Source organism: Megalops cyprinoides, chromosome 2 (assembly GCF_013368585.1).
Source record: "Megalops cyprinoides isolate fMegCyp1 chromosome 2, fMegCyp1.pri, whole genome shotgun sequence".
Taxonomy (NCBI): domain Eukaryota; kingdom Metazoa; phylum Chordata; class Actinopteri; order Elopiformes; family Megalopidae; genus Megalops; species Megalops cyprinoides.
In genome coordinates this window covers 55236598-55262975 of record NC_050584.1, presented here as the reverse complement: position 1 = coordinate 55262975, position 26378 = coordinate 55236598, and the positions used below count along the sequence as shown (strand labels likewise).

At 43.4% G+C, this 26378-nt stretch overlaps 2 protein-coding genes across 3 annotated transcripts; both read right to left on the bottom strand.

Moving 5' to 3' along the window:
• Nucleotides 1–12: 12 nt before the first annotated feature.
• LOC118772731 (chloride channel CLIC-like protein 1) lies at nt 13–4572 on the bottom strand. Of its 2 annotated transcripts, XM_036521300.1 has the most exons (11): nt 4305–4572; nt 3762–3940; nt 3379–3498; nt 3033–3143; nt 2621–2845; nt 2235–2375; nt 1936–2035; nt 1706–1803; nt 1463–1609; nt 714–1256; nt 13–153 (listed from the first exon to the last, which is right to left on the bottom strand). In XM_036521300.1, the coding sequence occupies exons 2-11, from the start codon at nt 3891–3893 to the stop codon at nt 55–57; spliced, it is 1716 nt and encodes a 571-aa protein (XP_036377193.1). In that variant the 5' UTR covers nt 3894–3940; nt 4305–4572; the 3' UTR covers nt 13–54. The 2 variants fall into 2 exon arrangements, with proteins under 2 accessions (XP_036377193.1, XP_036377192.1); XM_036521299.1 differs by having other exon boundaries at nt 3762–4572.
• A 1814-nt stretch (nt 4573–6386) lies between these two features.
• Nucleotides 6387–21695, bottom strand: LOC118772730 (WD repeat-containing protein 47-like). Its single transcript, XM_036521298.1, has 15 exons — nt 21519–21695; nt 18915–19092; nt 18476–18559; nt 17965–18049; nt 15984–16786; nt 14733–14844; nt 13004–13182; nt 10899–11135; nt 10270–10345; nt 9688–9845; nt 9017–9186; nt 8251–8421; nt 7998–8129; nt 7305–7523; nt 6387–6901 (listed from the first exon to the last, which is right to left on the bottom strand). Exons 2-15 carry the CDS (start codon nt 19070–19072, stop codon nt 6759–6761), a joined length of 2727 nt encoding a protein of 908 aa, XP_036377191.1. The 5' UTR covers nt 19073–19092; nt 21519–21695; the 3' UTR covers nt 6387–6758.
• Nucleotides 21696–26378: the final 4683 nt, after the last annotated feature.

Here is a 26378-nt window from a genome sequence, read left to right as displayed (position 1 = left end):
GGTTTGCTCTGTGTAAACACTTTTAAAAATTACATAAAAATGATTTCTTGGCCATTAACTCTGATGAAGGGACTCCTGCACTGGCATTCCAATGTTTTCCACATGTTCCTCAGTGGCTGTCGAGGTCTTCTCTTCTGATGAAACCTCTGGTACCTGAAAAAGACACCACGGATAGCCTAACTTTAGCAGCAGACAGACACGCAGTAGAGGATACTTGCTTCTTGCCCTTTTCCAGTTTGGCCTTGTAGGTCATAAATAAAGTATAGGGGTTGGGACATTGCTTGCCAGTGGCAGCATGAATAAACACACACTCTTAAGAAAAAGAAAGAAAGAAACAAAAACATAGCACCACTATTCTCACCCGTGCCCAGAGGTCTGCGTTTCACTACCAGACAATAACCAGACACTTTGCATAAAATCTAAGCACAGAACAAGCTGAGGGGATGAATCTGTTGTTAAGATTTCAGCATTTAATTACTTGACTGTAATAGTCTGACCCTTTCCACATGGAGGCATCTTAACATGAGACATATATGGGTCAGGGATAATATGACCCTTTCTTATGAAAGAAAGTCCAACTCAACCCAAACACCACAGATCACATCTACAGATCAAATCTAAATTGATCATTTTTCACATTAACGCAGGCCTCGAATGAACATCTAGGCAGCATGCTTTAACTTTAAAACAAGTTAAAAAAATGTTAATCTTACATTTCGCCTTTGGGAGGTCTGTGAGGGCTTTTCCTCTTTTTGCGGAAGCAGCTTTTTGTTGGTGCTCACACTTTTAGATTTCAAGCTATTCTTGTTGGAATTATTTTGCAAGTCACCAGCTCCGTTTTCGTTTCCAAGTTGCCCGCCTTCCCTTTCCTCCTCCTCCCCCTGCCCCGGAGCAGCGCCCCCCGTTGGAGGGCCATCGTCCTCCACCTCAGAGTGATCCTCCCGTAGCCCTGCGTCAGGCTCATCCTCGCTGAAGGGCTGGTCAGCCTGTCTCAGGGTCTCCACAAACACTCGTGGCTGACCCTCTCTGGGCCTGTTCTGCCTCCTCTGGCGTACGCCGGCTCTCCGGTGCTCCTGGTTCCCTTGTCTTCTCGGCGGCTGGGCGTTGGCCCCCGCCAGCTCGTCCGGATCTGCCTCCCTTAGCTGTGGGATCTCAGGCTGATAAGCAACAGGCGGGGGTGGGTCCTGCCGACCCCCCAGCCGGGGCCTCGGGATGGCGTGCTGGATGGCTGCTTGGGCGCTTCCATACATGAAAACCTGGAGAAGAGAAATTGTCTTTCTGTAGTTTACCATGAAACGGAAATGCATCCTGCCTGTATTTGACTAACAGTGGCAATGATTAAGAGCCACACAAACCTATTTTGCTCCAAAGCAGAAACTGGAAACCTTTATGCAGTTTGGTTGACTGAATGGGTTTCACATTTGGATCAGCAGCTTGGCTTGCCTGGTATTTAGGGACTTACCAGGATAGACAGCACAATGGTCAACAAAACAGGAATCTGAAGTGTGACGGGCAGGTCTTTGAGGAGGGCTCTTAGGAACTCACTAATACCCTGTCCAAAATGTTTCAGTGGCTCCGTAATAAAAGTAGTAATGGTGACAGAGATTGCCTAAAAAACAAAAAACAAAGACAAGGAATAACTGCAAACTTTAAGGAAACAGCATGTTAATTGCAATAGCTCAAAGCTTTGTAAAATAGGGTTTACCTTAGTGGGAGGTACTAATAAGATGGGATTCACCATGAGGACCTCATAATACTTCTTACAAGGATCATCTTGTAGAGTCCAGGTGCTCCTGAACCATTCTGTGGTACATAAAACAAGCAACTACAGTACAACACTGATTGTCCGTGCAAGGCTAGCGCAACAGAATACATGTCCAGGGGCTGAATCTATTGTTAAGATTTTAGCATTTATGGCATTATATTGGATATTACCTTTCAGATTATCCTGCCAGTCGATCTTCTTTACTCCTGTACACTTCTCATTGATGCTTTCCATTTTTATAATGTTGGTTTGGTGCTCAGCAAAGGCTATCTGTAACACATTAAAATATACATTAATGCCATACATATACGAACAACAAAGTGGTCTGTAAAATAAAATGCCGACTCTGTAGAAGTCTATCATCCATATTACTAGTCTAAAAAACGTGCATAATCAATTTTACGATTTGCTAAGGTTTTATATGTAAAAGAAGTCAGGGAGTCTGAACAACACAGGAGGACTACTGTACCTTATACAGGTAGAACCAGTTCCAGACAATACTGATGAAGAAGCAAACGGCAAAGATTCGCTTGAACTGGACAAACCAGGAAACTGTTGACCACAACTCGCTGCATATTATTACCACTATGATTAAGACACAGGCAGAGACCTGACAGAAAAAGGAGAGGGCATTAAACACCTTCATGTTTCTCGTGTATAGCCTTAACTCGAACAAGTTCATCAAAATCCGTTTACTTTACGATGACCAACTACACTCTAGATAAATGTGATTACGACTTAGGGTGTGTCTGTGCCCACAAGAGCACCTGGGGTGTTTTACTGCAGTTTGTTAAGTAATGCAGGTCAGGAGCTGATGGGAACTGGTTCTGCTCATCTCACAGATCACGTCCTCACCCGAATGACCGTGTCCAGCTCCACACCGAAAGTGTCCTCGAAGCGCCACTTCCAGGCCTCATAATTATGTGGCTTGAAATTGACCAAAATCTGGCTGAGTGCCTCATCCAGGACCCCTGTTCTGGTGCTGTCATCCCCGTTTAGAATCTTCCTGATCTCCGCCAAAGCCTGCTGTGATAGCTTCACTTCTGCATCGTAGTGCACCTCACTCTCCGCTTCATTGGGCTGAATCGGAAAAGACGATGTAAACAGCTCTTTGTGGGTTGGCATTACTGCACAGTCCACAAGCTGACATCTCTCATTTAAAACACTGGTCTACTTTTGGTCTATGAGCCACATAACATATATGAATAAAGGAGGTTTGTTGAGCAATTTGCTCAAGAGTGGTTGGTTTCGTGAGCCTTCAACTTACAAGACCCAGTTTCTGGACTTCCTTCAAGAGCTTGGCCAGGTATCGTTTGAAAACTGGGTGGAAAACGGGCTGTCTGGAGGCCGATGCAATCTTCTTTTCCTGTTCTTGAAGCTGAAATCAGAAAATCATAATTTAGAAGAACATAATTCAGAAGAAATCTACAGGAAAAATCTGTAAATAATGTGAACATGTACATTAACTGGTTTATTTAAAAATATTTACAAAAAAGAAGAAGAATCAGAATCTTAGTAATTACAACACCATAAGCCATATAAAAACTATTGTGTGTTAAATGCATAGAATAAAAACGAAATAATCTATTCACGGGATATCACTCTTCACCCACCTGTCTCTGTAAACTGGAGACTTTGTTATTGCACTCAGTAATGTCTGGGCACGTTACCGTCTGACTTGCGTCCTGCTTGTACTCCCTCCTTTTGGTCGGCACGTTGTCGTAACTTGTTGTCTTTAAAAATAAGGTGATTTTTTAAACATTTTTAAACAATTCTGACACTGGAGACTTAAAGTTATTAATAATTACAATTGTTTGATTATTTTTCCTTCATTATCAGACACCAAGGGACTAAAATAATTGTAGATTTTGCTATCCCCCATTCCAATACAACCGAGGATTAGCGTTTTCGTTAGGTTACTTTGTGTCTGCTGAAACTGAAATTTTAAACCAATCTCTCATTAAATTGTGCTGACACGCTGGCCAGCCACAGCTACCTCTGGGGGCTTTCTCATGGTTTTTGTGGAGGCGTCGTAGTTCAGCATGTCAGTGGGGTCGATCCATTCGTCCTCATCCAATTCCCCGCGAACAAGCAGAACCAGGCTGCACACCACAAACGTGACGCGCATTCTTCCAACATTAAACGCAGCTAGATAGCTATGTTCTTCGTTGATACCTAGAGAAATACGGCAAAGGGCTAGGTGGTTTTAGTATTAAAATCCACGCAACTTCAGTGACAAGCAGCGAATGAGGAAAGGTATGTTACTGGCGTGCCAGCCATCCAGCTAACTGGTTGACAAGTCAGACCATTTTTGCATCAAAGGAAAGGCTGGGCTAGATGGTATGTCTTTAGCTAAGAATCCACACAGTGTTCCAACACTTTGCTCCTTTGTCTACAGTATTGATTTAACGATAACTAGTCCATTCTGAGGCGCCGGCAAACAGAAGTTCAAAGCAAACTAGCCATCTAGCTATCTCAGTAACTCGAAAATCAGCAATCGTTATACGTAAAAGTGAAAGTAAAAGAAAACAGTAATTACCAAGCTATTTAGTAAGTAGCAGGCATCTAGCGAAGTCACTATATTTAGAAGAAGCCGAACCTTGCAAGTGTTCAGTTTGTTAGTAGCTAGCTACAAAGCTGCTAGCGGGTACACGTCAGCTATCTTAGCTTGAACTCTGTCGTCCTTTCTCAAACGCTATTAACGGTATATATACAGGTAGCTGGTTAGCCAACTGCGCTAACTATGTAGATAGCAAAATTGGTATAATAATAGAGTCACAAATGCACGAACAACAAAACTGTGCGAAATGTCATGTTTTCGTAAAAGTACATCCGGGTCATGTTTATCACAGGCGCGACGGTAGTGGGCGTGGGTTGAATGGAAATGTAGTTCAGCCAAATCGCCAGGAAAGCGAAGGTAGTCAATTTTCTCTTCCAATAACAAGCAGTCACGTAAAATTAATTGCCATTTAACCGATCTCGCGGGAAGCGTTGCAGTAAGCAATTTAAATCGGCTTCAGATATATCAACATCTACTTGCAAAGCAGAAGCTATGTTTTTTATAATTAGACAGGAGCGCTGTTCGGATGTTTTCTGTTATATTTGTTATAAAAGATGATGATATAAAGTTTGGACACAAGATAATGAGATACATGCATTCATTGCGATCAAAAGACTTATTCTTCTAAATGGTCTTAGAAACAAATTTCAAGCATTTAAGCATAAGTCTTTTGCTCAAAATGTCTCACAATACATGTTTCCCATTATCTTGATCAGTACTTTTTACTGGCACTATATATTACATATAAAATTTAAAAAAATAAAAATATAAAATTAAATTATATATAAACAGGTTTTATTCAACACAATTAACATCTCACCAAATTTGCAGTCTTTAAATTAAAAGCCAAATCTTTGGAGGGAGTTTCAGTTTCACAGGCATTTATTGACATGACATAGCAGCAGCAGTTACACTTCAACAGCCATTACTGTCTTCACATTTTAACAATGTTATAAAAGAAGAGCACTGATAGCACAGATGGACATAAATACACAACATGACATGAAATTGTAGTAACTCCCTTTATTTTGGTTTTTAATTTAAACAAAAGATAATGTACAATAAGAAAATAAATCAGAGGCATTACATTCAATACAATTCACAAGAAACAACAACTTGAGTTGTGTTTCCTATACAAAGTGCAGAATTAAAATATTCTGGAGGGGAAATAATGTTCTGGTTCTGGTGAAAAGGTGATTAAAATTTTTTTTTTCTCGAAAGCATGCAAATGGAATGTCACATTTCTAATTTGTGTTATGAAGAAGGTCCCTTTTTTTGCATAGGCAAAGACTGCCTTTAAATGTGAATATCTGCTGCATTACAGACATTCACTGCCTTAGGCCATCTTCCATCTGCAACTGTACCTATCTTTGGATATGTGCTACTCTCCATAAAATGGGCAATGCTTAAGAGGCTGAACCAAAATCAGCCTGTTGTATATGTCCGAATTATCCTACTACAACAGGATCTATATAGCCTTCAGTATACATTTGAACATGCCAAATATTTCATTTTACAAGAAAGGGTTTTTGAATGCCCCCCACAGCAGCTCCTGCTGATTGTACACATTTCTGAAATCATAAAAACTGATTATAATAACTAAAACAATGCCTCCTTTATATATCTTCCAAAGACAAAAGTTAAAAGTGTTTGGGAAGCAGTAAGTCTACAGAAGAAATCTGAAGCCTCTATTTTTTGACAACAATTTGTATTTTAAAGTCTATTGTCAGGACCTGGAGCCATACTGGACTACAGGCAACTACACAACATCCATTTGTTAAAGAACCCAAATAATACGCAGCATTATACAAGCTGTGCAAGATGGGAGCACTGCCACTGTTCTGAAAGATGTGTCAGGTGATTAAAAAATGTGAAAATCTGCAACCATGCTCAAGTTAACATTGACAAAGCTATCAATGGAAACCACCTTTTCAAGGCACCATATGACTGATGTAACATGATTTAAATAGATGTTTTATCCATTTCTGCATCCAATTAAGAAAAGCGGAACACTGACGCTGTCTTAATATGAGAGCTACTGTGATGGTTTTCCTGCACATGTGGGGTCAGTTGAAGTGTGGCTGTTCTCCATGACCTGGGGATGCAGCACTGGAGTTTTCAACATAATTAGCACTCGACTTTACAGGAACAGTGGGGCCACGTACAGTTAGTCAGCTACAGAAGCATTAATGTGCTTGGAATACACAGCACTGCCATGAGCACAACTGTGGTCACATACACGCACACGTGCACTTACACACGCAAACACACTGATAGTTTCCACGTTATCCGTCCCAGCAGGATGAGATCGCTTTGTTCGTTAGTCTGAGAGGGGAGAGTGGAGGAGAGAAGTGTCTCGGGAAGGGGGTCGGTGGTGGTGGTGGGGGGGTCCACTGTGCTTCTTCTGACCAGCGGGTCTCAGTGCCACCAGTCTTACGGGTTGTGGGTCCACAGTGTGACAGTTCTGTCTGCGGAGGATGATAGGAAGGAGAGGTCCTGCGTGTGCCACCTGCACTGGATCACCTTATCCCCGTGCTCTCCCACTACTGTGAGCGGCAGCTGCTTCGTGAGGTCTCCTGGGGGAACACAGTTGCACACATGTGTCAAAGCGAGAGATCACACACATACTGGGAACTCGACATGAGACATGGGTAACCACACATCCCTTCCTCTCTTGCAATAATAATGATTGTACTCTGCCTCACTTGTAAGTTGCTGGGTAAAAAAAAAAAAAAAAAAAGTTTCCAAGGAGGAGTGTGGTCTGAAATTACAAACTGGGTTATTCATTCATGCTTGAATTACATGTATTGGATAGTGCCACAAGAAAAGAATATTTTCAAAATGACTCAAAACAAGGCCACAGACTGGCTGGCATGGGGTGGTGCAGCACTGTTTGTGTGTGTTTGTGTGTGTGTGTGTGTGTGTGTGTGTGTGTGTGTGTGTGTGTGTGTGTGTGTGTGTGTGTGGGTGGGGCTGCACCTTGCAGGTCAGTGATCATGACTTTGTTGTCGTAGGAGCCGGTCAGCAGGTAGTGTGCGCCGGGAGAGAAGCGGACGGAGCGCACGTCGCTGGTGTGGGGGCGGTATGTCTGCACCATCCTGCTGCCTCTGATGTCATACAGCATGCAGCTGCTGTCCTCCTGGCCTGTGGCGAGGAGCCGCCCGCTGGGGTCCACTGCCACCGAGGCCACTGCGCTGCCTGGGAGAGCAACGTCACAGCTTAGACGCGCTTTTGAAGGCCGTCGACCTTCAGCAGGCCCTCGGAGACCATGTGTTTTACAAAGGGTTTCATCATCCCTCAGCCATCCACATGTTAAATGTGTGAGAAAATCAGTTAATTTGCCTCTAATGCAAAAGTGCAAAACAGTGACACCTGGTGGACAAATTACATCATCACAGCTGCAAATGTTTTTCCTGTAATGTACAACCCTGGTCCTTGAGTTACACAGCTACTTCAGGATGCTTTTCCATCCAAGCTTGTAAATGCTTTACTGGATCAATTAGTAGGCACATTAAATATCTGGTGACCATACACTGACATTACACTCAGCAAAGTTTTACTTTTACACCCAGCATATCTTCAGCCGTCTACTTCTGGGCCACAGTATTGTCATCTTTTTACCGTCTGGTTTACAAAACAGTGGGGGGCATAGTAACAACCCCCGAGACGCACCTGTGCCGTGTAGAGCCGTCCCCACCACCCTCACACAGCTGGGCACTCGCAGGTCCCAGAAGCGCACCGTCTTGTCCTGGGAGCCCGACGCAATCATCCATCCACCCCAAGTGTACAGGGACAAGATGTGTCCTGAAAAATCACAAACATTACTTTCTCAGCCTCGGCAGTAAACGTCAGGGAAGCTGTCTGGGACCCTGCCCTGAACTACTCTGCATGTGACTGACTGAAGGTTTCAGGAGGCTTGTTATACCTGTGTGTCCACTGAGCGCGTGCAGGCCCTGGCCCCTCTGGCAGTCCGTGGTGTAGATGTTGCAGTCTCCAGCACCGGCGCTGATCAGGATAGCGCCCCCGCTCTCCGGGCCCTCCATAAAGGCCAGGTCCCGGATGGTGCCGTCGTGCATGCTGAACTCCAGGTCTGGACCTGCACACGGGTGCATGCACACATGATCATATGCATGAATACACAGAGCATGCAGGCAGAGCAGCTTTGGAAACTGACAGAGCAGACATTCTACACTAGAGTTTCAGATACAGTACCAGTCAAAAGTTTGGACACCGCTGATTAAGATGAGAAACATGCATTCAAAGACATTTCGATCTAAAGACTTAGGCTTAAACGCCTGAAATTCCTAAGACAAATATAAACAGTGAAGTTGATGCCTATGTATGAATTTCTTTCCAACATTTTTGGCTACTTAGAAGAATCTAAAATATAAGATAGTTTTGGTTTGTTTAACACTTTTTTGGTCACTGCATAATTCCATTTGTGTTATTTCATAGTTTTGATATCTACTATTATTGTTTATATTGTATTATTAAAACGTGGAAGACAGTAAAAATAAAGAAAAACCCTTATATGACTAGACGTGTCCAAACCTTTGACTGGTACCTTATGTGAATACTTTCTAATTTTCACTGACTCTGACTGGAGTAAATCCTAGCTCAGATTCTGTTCCCTCCCACTCTTAAAGATAAAGGTGAGAGACAGGCACCAGGCTCTCGCTGAGGAGTCTCACCTGTGGCATTGCAGGTCTCGGCGTTGAAGGGCAGCACTTTGACGTACTTGTCGTTCGAGCCAGTGGCCAGCAGTTGCCCGCAATGACTCCAGGCCACACAGTATATGGAGCCCTTGTGGTGCTTGTTCCTCTTAAAACGGACAATTGGCTGCTTGGGGGGGCCTGAACCGCTGAGGAGATGAGGGAGAAACACTCTGAATGACGTCACAATGACATTAAGCATGTAGTACTGCATTAAAACTCTCTGACAGACAGAATGTAACACGGCATTACAATACTGAGGCAGACAGCATGTATCCACGTTGCTATGGCACTGTCACATTTACAGCTACATTACATTACTGTCATTTAGCAGGTTCTTTTTTCCAGAATGAATTACATAGACTACAATTTTCCATTCCATTTATACAGCTGGATATTAATTGAGGCAATTGCGGGTTAACTACCTTGTCCAACGTTACAACAACAGCAGCTATAACATGGCATCATAATGCAATATGATGTAATAATCGTTGATCAAGACAACAGTTCATGAATTCACAACTAAAATTATTCACTCAATACTATTCAGTACTACTTTTCAGACTCAGTGTAAGTGCTGTTTACCAGAGATCAGCACTGTCTGTAGACTCCCAAATAGCGCTCAGCTCAAGGAAATGGCAGAGGCCTACCTGGTGTCAAGGACATCTGGGTACGCACAGACCCGTAGCGTTTTTGAATTGGATCCCACAGCGTAGAGCGCCCCCGTGGGGTGGAAGGCCACCGCACGCACAGCCTGGGTGTCCTCCAGTGTGTTCACTGCCACAAACTGAGCCTTAGGCTTCTCCCCCTGAACATAGAACAGACATCTCTGTTACTGACACAAACTAATGAAAATAATTATTGCCCTTCAGAGCTAAAACAGTATTCAATCCCTAGTCATTGCTAGTCATTGTAATTTTGTCAGTCAGTCAGCCAAACTCATTACAGAGCTCTCCTCTTTCCAATCAATTAACACTGCTGAGAGGTACATCTTATGTCATATGAAAGAGTTAGTTTGCACAACTTACAAAATGCTCAACAGAAACAAGTATTCAGAGCTTCCCAAACTACTGCTTCTAATATTAATAAATCATCATATTTCATCACCATGGACTAATCCCTGATGATGCCAGCATATTAACAAAAATCTCCATGCACAAAATTGATACTTACTGCCACGTGTGAGGGGCCAAGTCTAATGATTAGTCACAGTGATTACTGTGGAGACCCACCTCCTGAGTTCTATTCCGTGTCGGGGAGCACCCTGTGTCATCCGGGACTGATGGCTGGGCAGCTCTGGCCTGTACACTGTAAAAGACACACACATGCAGAGTGAATATCAACAACTATGACCCCCATATCAGTCATTTCTACCATCACTGTAACTGGAATAAAAACAAGACATTACCAGTAAGCATCACAAACATTAATATGTTTCTAATACACAGCAAAAAGAAGCACAAAAATGACACAATACAAAAAAATGTAAACTTCACTGTTCTTATCTTTAAGATTTTTGAGATACATACTTTTCCCACAAAGCTGCATTTTCCACTCCCACTGGACAAACACAAGCGGAATGCGATATTGTTTCAAGTATCCACAGTGAAACTGTTAACACAACCGTATCAAAACCACACCCCTATCCCCCTGTGTTGATCCAGTGGAAGTGGAATTCTGCACTTGAGACCTATGTGGAAATCCAAGCATCTCAAAAGGTTCCTCCAATATTACTGTGATGTACTCCAATATTACCAATGTACTAAACATTTTAATGCCTTCTTAAAATTTTGATGGAGCATTTTTCTAATTAAGAGAGACAAGCTGATGCACTGCAGGAAGTGGGTGTGTCTGAGTTCACCTCTGAGACACCAGGACTGGAGACTCGTCCAGCGCAGGCATCCCTCGGGCTCCGCCCCTCTGCGGGGTGCTGCTGACCACGTCGGCACTGTCCCGCAGCTGCCCCGGCTCGGGCGTCAGGGTGATGTTACTGCTGGGGGTGGGGCCCACGTTTCCCGCCTTCCCGTTGCACACAGACTGCACCTCCTCGCCCAGGTTATCCATCCCCACGTTGAGCTCCTCCAGCTTCTGGATAGACCTGCGCATAAACCCAGCTAATACAGCCCATCTCCAGCAGCCTCATATGAGAGGAAAAACACGTGCTCAAACCCAGCACTGTACAAGGACAGATAAATATACCCCATCTCCACCTGCCTCATCCACATAAACCCAGCAATGCACACAGTCAGCTAAAGTAGCCCATCTCCACCTGCCTCATGGAGAAACCGGACCATGAAATCCTCATAGGAATTGATTAGAATCCTATCACTTCTTTAGGACATACACAACGAAACAACTGAAGGGCTTTATCAAACTGTGCGATCAGCATTGTAAGAAAGAGAGCATAATTCTGGGACAGAGAGGTGTGCTGTTGAGAACAATCAGACCAGGGACAGGTAGAGAGCTTCTGCCTGATGTACAGTGAATGTGGCACCAGCTCAGTGAGGCTGTCGAATTAAAATACCAGCGCCGGGACAGCGACGTCCCCGATGACTCCTTTCATCTCCCTGAGCGGTCCTCGACCATCTGGTGTCCCGTCTGAGCCTGCCCACCGGCACACACAGCAAAGCTCCTTCCCCTGGGACAGCACTGTCACAGACTGGCCTGACACTGCGGTTCAGGATAGGCCACGCTTTCACCCAGTCATACTCCTCAGGCACACAGGCCTCAGAAATGATTAAAGGGCTCCTGGAAGGCATTAGAAATCATGGCCCTTTTTTGTCAGATACACTAAAAATAATGCAGAAAAATACACATGGCAACTGGCCCCCAGATCCTTCCCTTTGTTGTATTATTAACAACACTGGGTAGGATGAGATCATTTTGGCTCGCATGATATTCCATGACTCCCTTTGGTTCCTCCTGTTCTCTAAATTTAACCTGGTCTGACTCCAACGTGAAATAAATTTCTCTCATATTTTCATACCATTTTAAAGAAAGACTAAACACATCAGAAAAGCACACGTAATCACTACTGCTTATGTGGAGGATTTAAGACCCAGGAAAACTCTGGCTTTAGGAGAGCCTCTGAGGGCTGAGAGGTGACTGACTTCCCTTTGCCTGAGGACAGCTGAGGCAGGGCTCACTGCTGTGCCAGTTCAGTATTTTAGAGGTATTACAGAGCACTGTCACTGCACATATACTTGATTCCCAGTTTTTAATGGCCTGAAAGAGTTTCATGCAGTTCCCTGACGCCTCTCAAGGTTCAAGCAATCAATCCAAAGGGATGAGCTGTACTTCCATTTTCGGAAAAATTAAGTCTCTGAGCACGCATGTGCAAAGCTGGGCTCTTACACAGCAGAGCTTTAGTCTGCATCTGCAGAATGCTGCTGGCAAATTTGGGACGTAATGCACTCTGGGATTAAGCAGAAACTCACAGAGACAGCAGAAGTTTGGAGCGGCAGTGACAGATTTCCACTGTGTTTACTGGAGCGGAGCATCAGTACCTCAACCCTGTTACTGTCATGGTTTCAGAATGCACACTCTGTGTCTGTCTGATTGATTGAAAGCTACAGCTACAGTATTTGAGCAGACCACACTTAGAGACTAGCCAGAGGACCACTGATCCCACACTGAGACACCAGCCAGAGGACCACTGACCCCACACTGAGACACCAGCCAGAGGACCACTGACCCCACACTGAGACACCAGCCAGAGGACCACTGACCCCACACTGAGAGACTAGCCAGAGGACCACTGACCCCACAATGAGAGACTAGCCAGAGGCCCACTGACCCCACACTGAGAGATTAGCCAGAGGACCACTGACCCCACACTGAGACACCAGCCAGACTACCACTGACCCCACACTGAGACACCAGCCAGACTACCACTGACCCCACAATGAGAGACTAGCCAGAGGCCCACTGAGCCGAAAGTCAGACTCCAGCCAGACAACCACTGACCTGTTGAGAAACTTCTCCGTCAGATTCTGCTGACCCTCCAGGCCCTCCTGCTGGTTGACCCCGCCCTCCAGGAGCATCTGCTGGTAGAGCTGCCGCTGCTGCTCCTTCTGTTCCAGGTGCTGCTGCACACGCATGCGCTGCCTGTAGTACTCCTGGAACTGCTCCGTGGAGTCCCGCAGCTGAGGGTGTGCACGCACACACAGACACGGACACACAGACACGGACACACAGACACACACACACACAGACACAGACACAGACACAGAGACACACACACACACACGGACACACACACACACACACACGGACACACACACACACACACGGACACACACAGACACGGACACACAGGCACACAGACACACACACCAGGCCATGTAATAAGGGAGGATGCTTCCACAATGCTTTAGGTATTAACCAAAAATCAGTGGGCTCTCTACACTTTACTGTAGACCTGATGGGGATATTACTGATAATGCTTTTGATGCACTTTCATTCATCAAACAGGCTTGAACTTTGCCTGGTCATAACACATTGAATTATGGTACCGTAATCTTATCTCTACTATTATTTGTGAACAATGGCTAATGAAGAGGGTTTGGGACAAATTCAAGATAATACCGCCCGCTGAATTACTAGAAACCAAACAAACTTAATCCATAGCCATCTGTTCAACCTAATCTGACACTTTCCCTTTAAATTCAGTGAAAACAGAAAAAAAACCATTACTTAACAAATTGAACTTCCTATTACAAACAAGGAATGAAGCCACTACCATTTCCAAAAATTAGCTCCAAACAATGTAATAATATCCCCACAAACCTTAATGCACATTCCAAACTAATAAATGGAGTCAGAGCATATTATAGCCAGTATAAAGTAGGATTATCAATCCTCTGACAGGAAAGGGACTGGTCTAAATTTCAGCCTGCCAGTACTGCAGTAGTCAGCAGCGAGCGGTGCACCCCCCCATGAATGGAGGCAGTCAGGGAGTGGGATCCCACCGCTGGAAAAGGATATAGTGGAGGCTTTGACTTTGGGAGGACGAGGACAGACGAGTTCCCGTCCGTACCCTCTGCTTCCCCCACAATCAGATTGGCTCACTCTCAAATGGGGATAAGATGGCTGCCTGCCCACAGAGGAACAGTGTCCCGGGCTAGGGACAAATGACCCCTTCAGTGCACTGACCTGGAGAACCATGGAGACTGACACGCAACTTCCTACCCCTGGGAATCCATTCAAACAGACTGGTGGGATGCAAGCAGCAACCAATGAGATTGCATTACATTACATTTATTTAGCGGACGCTCTCGTCTAGAGCAACTTCCAGCACAAAGGAACAGAAGTGTATCCATTCAAGACTGACTGCACTTCGCTGTAGTAGGCCCACACACAGGCTAATTCTTTGCACAAGCCCTCATCTCTTCACTGCTTTGGAGCTTCCACCTTCTTGTGATGAGATGGCAACAGTAACTCACACTGTGATTCATCGGGCTACATGTGTGCAGAGGCTTTGTGGGTCTCTGTTTGGGATTTATGAGCCATTAAATGTAGGCGGGGAGAAAAGAGACCACCCTATTTGGCAGTGTGGTTCCAGACTGCAGGTTATTGCTTAAATCCCACAACGAATTCAGTCTAGACAAGATCTGCCGCTGCTTCCTGGTGTGACAGGGTGCAGCAGCGAATCCCCAGTGACACGGCAGCTAATGGCTTTGATTGGGGAGATTACCTCATTCCGCTCGGCTGAGCCCTGGGACGGCGTCTCCCCGCCGGGGGCTGAGGACGGCCGCAGAGAGTGGGGCCCGACGGAGCCCAGCATTCTGTCCACCGACGCGTGCATCCTACAGACATGGGGCCACAAGATCCACATCAAAACCTGCCAGACGCATCAATGTAAAGACGGGCGCTGTCCGGGGGGGGGGGGGGGGAGCAAACCTGCAGTTCTCATCACGGGAATAAGGATTGACTCTGACTCTTGGCGCATAGGTCAAAGCTTCCATTACGCTTAGAATATTGGATCAGGGAGTGCAGCACAGGGGTCACAACACAGGCCAGCTGGCTCTATCTCTGAATGATCCCTACTGCTTTAGCTTTCTGAGCAAGGTGCTTCACCTCGGCTGCTCCACTTACATGCCAGCTGCGTATATGGGTGACATCATGTGCGCGTGCCAGCATTACAAGTGGATCTGAATAAGGGTGTCTGCTAAACAGGTGGACCTACACAGTACACACAGTTCTCGCTGAAAAAACACCCCTCTCTGCAATACCGCGCAAACAATGGCACACTTGGGGTTCTCTCACACAACAAAAGAAGCAAGTGCTCCAGTGCCAATGTTTATATTCCCACAGGCAATCCCATTGGGCCAACTGTTAGCATATGCTGAACTACACCCTGAGCTTCAGAGGTTAATCAGCACCAGGGCGGAGACTCAATAATACAAGTGTAACAGGATTACAGAGGGCAAGCATGGGCATATGGAGAAAGCACTGCTGCTGGGAGTAATACTCCTTATTAAGCCCAGCAATCGCCGATTAGTTCGCATGATGGGTCTCAGAGGTCATATACACTGTCATGTACACATTTAACGCATGTTGCATACACACGTCATAACACACGTCAGCAAACACACGTATGGAATTCACATGGAGTGGCAGTGTAGCACAGTGGTAAGGAGCAGGGCTCATAACCAAAAGGTTGCTGGTTTGATTCCCTGCCGGGGCACTGCTGTTGTACCCTTAGACAGGGTACTTAACCCACAATTGCCTCAGAAAATACCAAGCCGTATAACTGGATAACATGTCAAAACTGTAACTTAGGTAAATCGCTCTGGATAAGACTGTCTGCTAAATGACATTAATATATATACGAGTTGTGGTTCGTAAGTGCCTCTCCCAAAAATGCATGAGGAAGTGTATAGCCAGTATGGAAATGCTTGATCCCAGAATGGGGGGGGTTAAGTGATGGTAATCTTCGCCCTACCTGTCTGGAGACTCCTCGTAAATGCGGTGGCAGTCTGAATGCTCCATCATTAGACTGCGGCTCAGGTTTGGCCCTCCGGGGTACTGGAAGTTGGCAAAGGAGTGTGACATGGGCGAGGCCTTGCTGCCGAGGTCCGTCACCCTCTTGTCCTGACTGGACAGGCCGTAGGAGAGGCCGTCCAGGGCGGGATTTAGGGAGCGGGACATGTAGGTGTCGGCCGACTGCGGGCGGCGCAGGGGCGAGGCCGGGTGGGGTGACAGCTTGCTGATGAGGGGCGTGAGCAGGTCAGCGTAGGTGGCCTTGGCGGGCTTCACCAGCCGGTCCACGTGGATGTTGAGCTGCTTCTGCTCGAAGGCACACGAGAAGACGCCCGGCGACAGGTTCTGCAGCCAGGACAGCAGGCTGAGGTCCAGGTCGTCGCAGCCGTTGCCGCATAGCATGTCGATACCCAGCAGCACCTCGCTCTCGGTGATCTCCTCGCCCGTGGCCTTGCTCTGGCAGAACTCCACGCAGCACTCGTACAGCACGCCCTTGATCAGCAGCTGGAAGAGCCGGTTGCCGCTGGCCTTGAAGCCGGCCTCGCTCAGCTTGCGGTCGGCCGGGATGAACTCGGCCACCATGACGCAGGCCTCCTCGAAGCAGTGCACGCGCGCCGTGCTCGGGTTCCAGTCCTTGAACTCGGCGTGGTTGGTGAGGCGAGGCAGCGTCAGGAGCAGGCACAGCTTGCTGTAGTCCTCCTTGGACGGGCAGAACTCCTCCAGAGAGTGGAGACACTTCACTGCCTCCTGCATGGTGAACTCCAGCTGCAGCAGCACAGGGAGAAAGCAGGACACGCTTCACTAAAACTCTCAACCTGTGCCTCTAGTCTGTCCATTTACGCTTGCGTATTTCAAACACATTTTTTGTTTCATGTTCCAAAAGAAATACGCAGCGGTAGCATGTCTTGTCGGACTCAGCTGTAATCTTTCACTTTTCATTTCACTGACCCCTGTAGTTTTTACTGTTTTGGGTTTTTTTTTTTAAAGAAACGCAGTCAGGATTAAATTATGTAACTTTTACAAGGACTCTTTCAATCATGCAGAGGAGCCATTCCTGAGTTTTTGTGCTGCACTTACACTGATTTAAAACGTCTATATGAAAAGACTGCTTTATGACCTACAATTAAACTGCTTTTTAAATTAAGAGTTGCCAAGAAACAATGCTCTAGAATCCTCCTCCAGGTCAGAGCCTGATTAATTAACCAGACACAAAAGAATCTGGCTCGAACTGACAACAGATGTCAATGTATGTATGCTGCCACTCTCTTTTATACTTAAGACTGAGCACATAGTCGTACACATAGCTCAAGAGAGACAATGATTGGAATGACGCTGCTGATGGAATGGCAGGTCATTTCAACTGTTAACATACTAATTAACCCAACAATCCACAATGGCAAAGACACTATTGTAAAATTTAGCATGTTTATTTATGGCTTCTGAATATAGTATGTCATTAACTGTTTGAGGTAAAGACTACTGTTTGTGAAGTGGCACAATACACCTGCCTAAAAGTACTTAGTAAAGACATTTTATTCAATGCACATACATGCTTAAACATTTTGATGTGTGCATTTCCGTTAACATGGTGCATCATTCAGAGACAAGCCAATATGTAAAACAAATGTGCAGGACAATTACACATGAAAGAAAACCGCATTGCTCAGTACAACAAACAAGTGAGAGCCCCTTGGGATTTTCAAACAAGAAACTGTCAGATGTCTGTGCTGTGAAAACGGGTAACGCAGCAAATGACCTTTAAATCAGTTTCACGTGAACACACCACAGAGAACAAACACTGACAGGAATCCCTAATTCAGGAGCGTGTAATCAGTACCGTCTGCTGGCTGTACTGTAAATAAGGCTCCAGGCTGCACCCTCTCTGACATAACAGCTAATTCAGTCAGCAAGAGGCAGAGAGAGGCAGGCGTTCCCACACTTACATGCTGTGGCTCGTCCTCTGCTGACATGGCATTATTTACGCACAGGGCTTCCAGAAACTTCTGCTTGAGGATGATGTAGCGGAACCTAGAAAACATGCTGCAGTCACAACAGACGCATGCTACAGGGATGTGGCTGCATTTTCAAGCAGCAGACACAACAAGCGATTACTGGCCCTTTACAGTATATAAAAATCCAAGACTTCAGCGTAAGTGTGCCTCTGACCTTCAACTGGGCTAGCTATCTGACAGCCTGTGAAGAAACATGACTGTTTTGTGTATATATAGACTGTGAATATCAGTCTGGTGTGGAGTTTGTGTCTGTGATTTATGTCCTGTATTACAGCTAACCAAAGACTGTGAAATAGCCCCTTTGTCTCCTTTGATTCTCAAGGAATATTTCTGAGAAGTACAATTTTGTCTGCAAACAGAGTATTACATTACCATGAATACTGGAAAATTCCTGACTCTATGTTCAGAGCGTTGTGATAGTAAAAACTGTTATCTGACTCACCTCTTTCTGTCAAACTTTTCCATGCACTCCAAAGGCTGGATGAACTGAAGGACCTCGTCCCATTGGCCATCCAGCACCAGTTGCCTGGGCAAAACAGAACAAACAGTAAGGTTTGTAAACTTAGCAGAGGGTGGCAATAACAGACTGTACAACGTTCTCTGATCCATGAACAGTACAGTACACACTTCTTGCATATTAACCAGATTCTTTTTGCGAATACATGCTGGAGAGAGTTATGAGTGCTTCAGCTATGTAGTGTGACAATCCCTAACAGCATAAACAAAACATACATACTTGTGCTTCAGACACTGAGTAATAAAGGGCCACTTTGTGAGCCTTTTAATGCAGCTGATATCATGAATTCATATTTCAGTGCACAGTGACTGCCCTGGGATCAGTGGTTTTTTCAGTGGGGTTCCACAGTTCCACAGAAGCCTACCTCAGAAAGAGCATGTCATCAGAGTAGAGTCCATTGATGACTCCGCTCTCCTTCTCCAGGGCGAGCATGCTAATGTGCAGCTTGCGGGAGTTCAGGAAGTCCAGGATCAGTTTAATGATCTCCACCTCCTTGATGTTAATGGTCTCCTCTGCTGTCATGGTTTCAGCTTTAAAATGTCCTAAGAAAAAAAGGGCAAGAGCAAATGACAGTGTGTAAACCTCAAAGCAATAGCTGCAGGTATGCAGGCGGTACAAACACCTGCATCCAAAATTGACACCTGGTGTGGTACAGTCACAGGTTAAGGCAACCAATGCTTTTGCAGATTAAGGTACATAAAAACGTTCTTACATTCTTATCATTGATCAAAATGCATTCTTGCTGATGCAGATCCAGGGGCAGGGAAGGATCCAGGAACATTATATGAATAAGTACAGGCTCAAATTAAAATTGGCACAGTCTTTAGAATGCTTGCAAATTAAGCAGGCTGCTTATGTTAAATTATTTTTTGCCAGTGGAGAGACTCAGTAAAGACTATATAATGAATAATGGTTCATGCTACTGTCTAAAGTGCACAATTAGTCTTCAACATGTAAAATAAAGTCAACATCAACATCTTCAAATAAAATCAATTTAATCAGCCTATATTGGGCAGGTTGATGATAGTTGTGCATGAAAGTAATTCAATCCATTTCTACTAGGTTATTAATCAGGGCAGCAACTGGGGCTGTAAACAGGTATATGAACTGTGTATAACATCTTTGTTCTGTGAGTAATCTTATTTTAATCCTTAAAAAAACTGTCATGACATGCTTATCTAAGAGAACCTTTAAATATTTGAAAATGAACACCAGGAAAAGTATGTAGTCATAACAGGTCCAAGCACACAGCGTTTATGAATGCCACTTCAAATGAAATGATACTCATGGACAGACATACAGTGCCACCACCAGAGCACTGCTGAGCTGACCATCCATGCTGTTTTTTCATACCGTTTCATTTTCATACTGTTTGATTGTCCTTAAAATCATACAAAAACACCACCTGTGGCAAAAGGCCATCCTTCACACTGTCCTCAGTCTGACCATGTATGTTTCCCTGCCTATTCCTTCACGAGAAATGTATCTGATCCCAGTCAGATATTCCACAGACACAAACTTTGAAACAAACATGAGCAGGGAATTGTTACAGTGCTTTGGTACTGTTTTGGCCATTTTGACCTTGTGTTAACACATGCTTGGACAACGTAATAGGCAAAATATGTGGCTTGGTTACATATCAAGTTCAACCCGAGACTGTAAAATATCTACCTACTGTTTTAACAGTACAGTAACATTACTTACTTTACACCTGATGATATTCACTGTGATACCTGTTTTTCCCCACAGTTTACAAACTAAACTTTTCTGCTCCCATCCCAAAAGGGATTGTTTTTATCTGAACACTCACACATCATGACATTTGATTTGTTTACTTAACCACTATTAAGGAAAATGATTTAGAGGGGATCGATTTGTTGTCAACACATTGTTCTGCTTTTGCTGTTGTTATTTGCAGGTGAGCTATTTGCAAGGAGACTTCAATATTTCAAAATTATCCACTTTCATATCCACTTCCAATACAGAATATCAAAAAAGAACGACATGAACGACAGTATCAAACACAACATGGATCTGTAATGTGAATGTTTATGCATCACGGCGGATAAAACTGCAATAAAAGCGATTTCTCTCTGTTTAAAATAATTATTTTCTCAACCATCTAGTTAACTACTGTACGTTAGCTCGCTAGATTACAACAAAACTGCTATTGACTACCTTTCTGTTTTAAGTTAAAATGTACTGTCACAACATAATATTTTTAAGCAAAAACGAGAAACACCCGCATAAAAATCAGCTAAATATGATAGTTGATGTAACTAGCCATGTAAGTTAAATACATAAAACCAATTAGGAAAACAATAGACCTAGCTAACCAGCCTTTTTCTGTATGTTCAGATCAACACAGTCGTCGCAATCTTGTCTGTGGCGTTTATTACAGATTCCTTCTTTTATCCAGCGGTGTTTTCATAATCTAGCCAGACTAACTAGCTAGCTAGCTAGTGAAGCTACGCAGGTTAAAATAGGATCTTTATAACCGGTAACGTTAACTAGCTAACACCGGATTACCAATGTCTCTGCTACCTAGCTAATCACCAGCATGCAAACGCTGAAGGTAAATAACCAACCCACTCCTTTGTATTTGCTACACAGCTCGCTACTGACATTCAGTCTGTTTTGGGGTAACGGGCTGATCCATGTGGGCTTGCAGATAGCCAGCCAGTTAGCTAATGTTAGCTAGCAAGCGAGCCAGGAGCAATGCCAATGGCAGCTACACTCGATATCAAGCTATGACACTGCGCAGTCGGGGATGCACACCGCAGAGACCAACGTGACAGATCCTTCCAGACGGTGGTAAAAGTAGTCGGCAAATAGTAGCACAATTCGCTTAAGGTTAATTGGATATACACGCCTTACTACCTAGCCAGCTAATTTATTGTTTCGCTAGCTAGCTAGCTACCCACTGGCTATCAGAATATGAACCACTTCAATCCGTTTTAAACCTCACCTGATGGTCTTTACAAATACATGAATTGCAGAAGGGGTCTTCGGTCTTATTTGTGCAACGGAAAATTACGTTGTTCGGCGATTCTGTTGTGTAATATTTAACGAAATCTCGGTTTCTCCTTTCTCTGCGCTGTTGTCTACTCCCACCCAGTTTCTGCTGCTGCTGCTCAGCCGCTGGTTGTCAAGCGGATCACTAGCATAGCTACTATCCGCCTCCAATCAAACTCGAGCATTCTGGACCGGCACACCAAGGACCTCAACAAGCCCAAGCTGCCTGCACGGTGCCTATACAGCTCCAAGCTCACAGACACAAGCGCCATAATACGCTCCTTAGCTGTATCAGTTGGGAGCTAAACTATGGTTACATGGATAACGCAACTGATTTGCACTGCCGTTATTCGGTGTTCGTGTGTTTAGTGGGGGGAATTTAAGTCTGTAGCATACTGTAGGCTAAGCTAAGGAGAAAATACTAGCGCGAAGATTTATGCTTCTGGAAAACATGGGAGTGTCTAAACCAGAGTGTGCCGAAATTTCTAAGTACGTTATCGGCAAAATACTTGCTGTTTCAGCTTTAAAACGGCTTAAAAGCTAAATCAAGAGTTTGTACAAGTTCTACTTGAAGATCAAACACATTTCTGTAGATTCTGCTGAGACTTAGAGGCATCATCTATCCGGGTGAAAGTTAAACATGCTCAGCATTAGTCCTCTCATGATCTGCTTGATTGCCTGATCTGTATTATCCCCAGTTCTTCTTTCCCCCCAGGTATCATTGGTTGTAGCATCATTTATCTAACTGCAGTAAATTTAATTTATATTTAACTGTTACCATACTGTGGGAAAACATATTTATATTTAGAATGAATAATGCGAATTACACTAAGGGGCTTTATTGATGCGCGCTTATATAACAAAATAAGAGGGAGGGGCTTCTTGCATTTTCCTCTAATGTCAGAGCTCCATTATGAGTTCAGGTGCGGCTCAGTGAACTCATCCAATGGCTTATTAAATCAAAGTAGGAGAAGCTACATGCTCAATAAGCCATACTTTTAATCATTTTTATGAAGATTCAATGAATTAATTTAAATAGTAAAACTCTGGTGGAGGCAACAGTCATTACTTTGAAAGATTAAACCCCTAACACATAGTCCTCTAGATCTTAGCAAGCTCATTGCATTGTCTGATGAACATATGTTTTATTAGGCCAACTCAAATCATGCAGCTAAAGTCATGATTTAATAGGGGCAGGAGGCCTCACATGGGTGAACCATCCAGCTGAAATCAGGCTGAAGCTGGCACCACACCAGATGGGTTCATTTTGGATTCAGTGCTGGAGACATTCAGTGGGAGATGCGAGTGTCACCAGCAAGCTAAGCAGCCTTTGTGACCCTGTCCAACAATTGCAGACTGTGCAATTTAATGTGTTCTTCTGTGGACTGGCGTGGCAGTGTGATTGCTTGCCCCATGAAGAAAAGAAAAGCTATGATATGCTATCATAAGGATCAAATGAGCATAAGGATATAGGATTTCTGAATGCATTGAGATGTGCCTACTACTGCTTGGTTTACAGAGAATCATTCATCTCTGTGATCATTACTGACGAATTAGAGGGGAGGAATGGTACACAACTACTAGAGTACATTTCTAAGATATTGTATGCTAAGGTTTTCTGTTGTTTAATGTATTTTCAGCCTGTTTTTGTCCCTTCATTGCACTGGGCATTGTTAATATTTTTCTGATATGAAAATAGGGGCATTGCTTGTTGTTTAAGGGGAGATACAGAATGTAGCCATGTGAGAGGGGTGAATATTTTGGTATAGTATCTACAGCGACTTTGCAAAGCTTATTCAGTGGTATATGGTAAAGTACCAACAACCATTAAAACATATCTCTTCAGGTAGACAGAAATTCAATAATTTTTTAGCACCTACAGTCAACATAACTATCCCAATTAACAGTAGATACTCAAAGTAATAGAATTCCACCAACTCCACAAGAAAAATAACTTGAATACCATAGTCCTGTACCAGGTCTCCCATCAGCCACAACCTCCAATTATATTCATACTTCATGACACCTCACACTTTGGATCTTGTATAATGTATTATTATTACTACTACTACAGTTGCCTTGCTTGGGATTAATTTAAGAAATTTATGAATAATTGGCAGTAGTTACTGTAAAAATACCCAGAAGAGAATGGTAATTCACTTTGGCTCGTTATTAGTTACATAGGTGCAAAACATTCATTCATTGTGCTTTTAACAGGGTGGGTTTGTCAGATGAATTGTAAATACATGAGAGAAGCACAGTCTACCACTCTTCTATTCTAAAACAAATGGTCTTTGTTTAGGACCACTGATTCAGATCAGTGGTCTCTTTGACATCACAATACAGGAGACAAAATGCCACGACTACTACTGAAGAGGGCTATAAGCCATAGTGATATAATTCATGGTTAACTGTAAAGACCTCAGTTGACAGGTTCTTACACTGAGGGAGTCAAACTAAAAATGGTATTTACATATCAGGGAAATAGCATGCTACAAATAAACTAATTGATGTGTGATCCACACAAACTGGATTTAGAAATGTTTTTCTGCTATGTGAAGAAAAAAACTACTGTAAAAATGTGTATGTGCAATATTTCATACTGATGTTTTCACAGTGAAATTCCAAAGAACCTATTCATCCTGTTTTGGGGTGGTCATAAATTGGAGAGTTTAATCATAAAAAAGTGATTTTTATTTTGAAGTTTGTCGTTTTCATCTTGGCAGATGCTTTTAATTGCTATGATAACACCAAGTACCTTTGAGGCCATGCTTCATTTTATTTGATGCAAAAGAAAAAAAAAGCCTACATGATACTTCAGCAATATGTTGACAATATATGACAGCACAGCGTCTGAAAAAAATGGAAGCAATGCTTCATCATGGTGGACAGGTTAGCTCACAGCACACTGTACAATGTTCAACAGTACCCATTTGCAATTAAATAACTATTCATCTTGGCTTTCAACAGCCAAATAAGACAACTATAACAGCCGTCCTACAATAACACCTCCTCTACACAGTGAAACCCAAAAGGCTTCAATACCAAAAGTTACAGCTGATATATATATTTTATTTTCGGAACACATACAATTGCTCACATTGGCAATTCTATACAAATACCCCCCGTGAAAGCACCAGTGTGTGTATGTGTATGATTGAAGCAGACATTCAAATCTGCTACCTGCATAAGGTATTTTCTTGTAACCCGCAATACTATGAATGGCTGAATAATGCAACAGTGTAAAAGAAGAAAGAAAGGTGTTCACACTAATATCTAAGACACGTCCCCTATCAATATATGCAATGAATGTTAATCTTATTCTGCCTTAAGTGTGTAGGGGGGTCCCAGTTAATGTTGATTTACCATGGACGTTTCTGGCGTAAAGGCAAGCCAATAACTATTCACAATAGTTGGTAAAGAAAAATAGCACTTAATTTTTAAATTCAGAAGTAGATAAGACTTAATGGCTAGCCTCTAAAAAGAGTGACATTCTTTATTTTGTAATAAAAAAAGAATAGGAATAAGTTTCACTACAATACCTGCACAATGTAGCCTCACCAACACAATTTGCGCAGTGTAGCATAACCCATTTAAGCATCGTTTTGAAATTTTTTATTAATGAATGCATTAAAAATAACATTTAAATTTTTTGAGAATTTGTGAAAAATGTAACCATTTCAGAGATATATATCGGGCTATTTATAATGTAGGACTTGGCACCAATTCCTTGAACAGAATGGTGACTGATTTCAAAAGACCACATGAATGCTTGGCAAAATATACCTGGCAATTCATAGATTGCTCCATTTGAATAGTCCCTCTGGTAGCGATTTGTTGGAATATATCTATAATCTGTTAAAAATGAAATAGTCCATCAATATTTGCTTTCATTTTCAATGTCTTCTTTTTTAACATGGGGTTGTCATGTCTACAGAGTGTAGATGCTGTTTCATCCCTTTATGCTGTCAGCTTGCACAACTGTATTTTTTTTTAAATACTACATATTAATAACCTTTGGATCATGCAGTGAATATGAATAAGCCAACATCATTTCTTTTAATTCAAATGACTTTGGGTTCCCATTCTTGTTAAATGACAAGATAAGAACTGAACTGTTTCATACAATGTAAACATGTACAGGAACAACAATTCCATACTACAAGTCTCTGAGACAATATTAAGAATTATGTCACTTTTTTCCCCAAACAGTCATGTTTCGGTAAAGTATATTGAGAGGTGAGCCCTGCTGGTGGAACCCATGGTACCCATGGATAAATTAAAAACTTGCCAGTCAAGATGTCCAGTAATAATGCTCATACAAAACGTAGCTATAACGAAGGCTATCCCTAAACAGGACATTTGTATTTTAACAGCGAAACGTGCTTATTTATGAGTTCAGCGAGCTGTACCATGACTGGGCTACACTGGCTAAAATTGCCCGTGTTCTGCCCGTGTCAAGCGTGCCAGCAGAGAGGGGCCTCTCTCTGCAGAATCAAATCAAGACTGTGCTGCGAAGTCATCTGGAGAAAGAGAGAGTGACGCGGCTTATGCGCATTGCAAGCTGCAAAGACACATTGGACACGTTTAACTTCAAGTCGGCAGCAGAGGACTTTGCCGCAATGAAAAAAAGAAAATATAATGTTACCTGGTAGCCTACAGGCTACATTTGATGCCATGCAGGCCTAGCCTTTTTTTTTTAAAAAACAGGATACAGATGTTACAGGTTACAGATTCGTAATAGCCTACATTTTAGCGGCTAATGTTGAGGTTTTGCTCAATCGTTACTGTTTGTCATTACTGTTCATTAAAT

What these genes read in the sequence shown, in the direction of transcription:
- LOC118772731 (XM_036521299.1), bottom strand. Translation starts at nt 3,893, where the DNA reads ATGCGCGTCACGTTTGTGGTGTGCAGCCTGGTTCTGCTTGTTCGCGGG. An exon ending in TATTAGTACCTCCCACTAAG is followed by an intron (nt 1,610 to 1,705) that starts GTAAACCCTATT and finishes TTTGTTTTTTAG; the next exon opens with GCAATCTCTGTCACCATTAC. An exon ending in AGACCTCCCAAAGGCGAAAT is followed by an intron (nt 154 to 713) that starts GTAAGATTAACA and finishes TGTCTTTTTCAG; the next exon opens with GTACCAGAGGTTTCATCAGA.
- LOC118772730 (XM_036521298.1), bottom strand. Translation starts at nt 19,072, where the DNA reads ATGACAGCAGAGGAGACCATTAACATCAAGGAGGTGGAGATCATTAAA. An exon ending in TACGAGGAGTCTCCAGACAG is followed by an intron (nt 14,845 to 15,983) that starts GTAGGGCGAAGA and finishes CCATGTCTGTAG; the next exon opens with GATGCACGCGTCGGTGGACA. An exon ending in CACGGAATAGAACTCAGGAG is followed by an intron (nt 9,846 to 10,269) that starts GTGGGTCTCCAC and finishes TTCTATGTTCAG; the next exon opens with GGGGAGAAGCCTAAGGCTCA.